We start from the raw sequence: 2,110 nt of genomic DNA, 5'->3' as shown, positions 1-2,110 counted from the left end.
CGTGCACCAGTGTTGTACTCTGGGTCAAGGGTCAACTCCGGGGTCAGCTCCGGGGTCAGCTCCGGGGTCAGCTCCAGCTCCAGGGACTCTAGGATATCCCCGTTGTTCTGCCGTTCAGTTCCCGGCTAGCACCGTAACGCCACTGATAAACCACCTTGCACAAATTATAATCCAGCTGCCTTTACTTTACTGTGGAAACTGATAATGATGTTTTCCAGAGAGACCTTGTAGCACACGAATGTAGTAAAAACATTGGCTGAAGTGTCGAAGATGTTTCTAGAACACCACGGGATTCGCAAAGCTTCCTCCGTACGAACTCCCGGAACCCCAGTACTGACCGGACATGCAATAAAATCGTGGATAAATCACGCAGGCGCACACACACACACACACACACACACACACACACACACACACACACACACACACACACACACACACACACACACACACACACACAAATATATATATATATATATATACAAATGCATGTCTTCAGTCACAGTCTGTGGGAAATATACAAGACCATTTCCCCAAACGATTCATGAGCAAAGAGAAACGTGTTCACCGGAATTACAGCCTCCATCCTCAGTGGAAATGCAGGATGCATTTATGAGCTCCATAAAGGACAAAACCAGGGGACATGGCTGTGAAAGTGTGTGAAAGTGTGTGAAAGTGTGTGAAAGTGTGTGAAATGTGTGTGAAAGTGTGTGAAAGTGTGTGAAATGTGTGTGAAAGTGTGTGAAAGTGTGTGAAATGTGTGTGAAAGTGTGTGAAATGTGTGAACGTGGCAGGCTGCGTGACACTGACACACTAACATAGCGCAACACTCCTGCGCCGTCTTTCCTGCTGTGTGTGTAGAATGAGACGGGGGGGGGACTGGATTTGGGGGGGCATTATACACACCACCGGCCTGAAGGATGCGTCGCCTTCTCGACTCGTACACACGTGGCGTCTTTCCATCACGGAGACGCTGAAAGACAGGAAGGGGCGTCTGGAAGTTCGGTGCAATAACGCGAGAGGGAGAGAGAAGCCAAAAAGGTCCAGACGTTTCTCCCACGTATCTCCAGCTCCGAGCTGGGATCTCCCCGCAGCTGTCAGCCTCCTCCGTCAGCTGGGCGGAGCGAGGGAGAGCGCGGGCCAGACTGATTTAGATGAGCTCGGTCTGGACCGGGGGGAGGTTGTCGGAGATATCCCCACGTCTCCTGGCTCCTACGGCAGAGGGAGGGTGGAGCGGTTCAGGGTGGAGGTGAGCAACGGACTCGGAGGCAGCTGCACGGCCATAAGAGGGAGGGGTGGGGGGGGTGGGGAGGGGTGGAGCCGTGGCAGGCTGACCCCTAGCACGGGTGACATCATCAACACGAGACACGGGGCCCTGACATGATCCTACAAATCAATGAGGCCTGGCCGGAGTGTGTGTGTGTGTGTGTGTGTGTGTGTGTGTGAGCTCAGTGCTAGGAAGCAGAGGGAGTAGAAGCAACGTGTCACACAGACGTAGTTCATCAGTGCGGAGGAATGCTGACAGGAGATCCCCCTCTCTCCTCCGCATGGGCGTTCTGTCCATCCCGTCCGTACCCCCCCCCCCCCCCCCCCGTTAGCCTTTGCTATCTTGGAGGAGAGCTGCGTGACATCATCAGCGAGCTACACGTCCCAGCTGCTGCGGGGACAAGACCCCCGCCAGGAAACCAGAGAAGAGGGTTATGGGGGGGGGGGAGCAGATCGGGATACAGTAAGAAGAGAAAGAGGAGCAGCAAAAGAGAAACAGCGAGACCGAGCGAGCACAGCAGCCATCAGACGACGGATCCCCCCCACCTGCCTGTGATCCAGCATTATACGCTCCACCACACGGAGGAGTGAAAACACCACGCAGATATTTCGGGGGCCGAGTCTTGGGTGGGAACCGGGAGGGGGGGGGGGGCTCGTCTCCAAGTCAGGCGTCGCTGTCGCCAGGGCCACTGGAAACGCAAACACTTTACGTTTGCAGCCGGTTGAAAAGCAGGAGTAATAAATGACTGTTTACGCAGTGGCTGACAGGGCTTTGGCCAAGTGGGGTAGAGGAACCGGGCGGCATCCCCTCAGAGCGAGCCTCTGTGGCTTCATGGGGCTCCAC

The 2,110-nt window shown here is 55.1% G+C and overlaps 1 protein-coding gene across 6 annotated transcripts in view; it reads right to left on the bottom strand.

Moving 5' to 3' along the window:
* Positions 1-909: 909 nt before the first annotated feature.
* bbs9 (Bardet-Biedl syndrome 9) overlaps positions 910-2,110 on the bottom strand; it is a 63,158-nt gene continuing 61,957 nt past the window's right edge. For all 6 annotated transcript variants that reach the window (XM_076981851.1, XM_076981854.1, XM_076981853.1 and 3 more), the window contains one exon: positions 910-1,212. In XM_076981851.1, the coding sequence (XP_076837966.1) occupies positions 1,098-1,212 (115 nt within the window). In that variant the 3' untranslated portion in view covers positions 910-1,097. The remainder of the gene's footprint in view (positions 1,213-2,110) is intronic.

The sequence above is a fragment of the Brachyhypopomus gauderio genome, chromosome 19, assembly GCF_052324685.1.
Source record: "Brachyhypopomus gauderio isolate BG-103 chromosome 19, BGAUD_0.2, whole genome shotgun sequence".
Lineage (NCBI taxonomy): Eukaryota > Metazoa > Chordata > Actinopteri > Gymnotiformes > Hypopomidae > Brachyhypopomus > Brachyhypopomus gauderio.
This window is presented reverse-complemented; position numbering and strand designations above follow the sequence as displayed.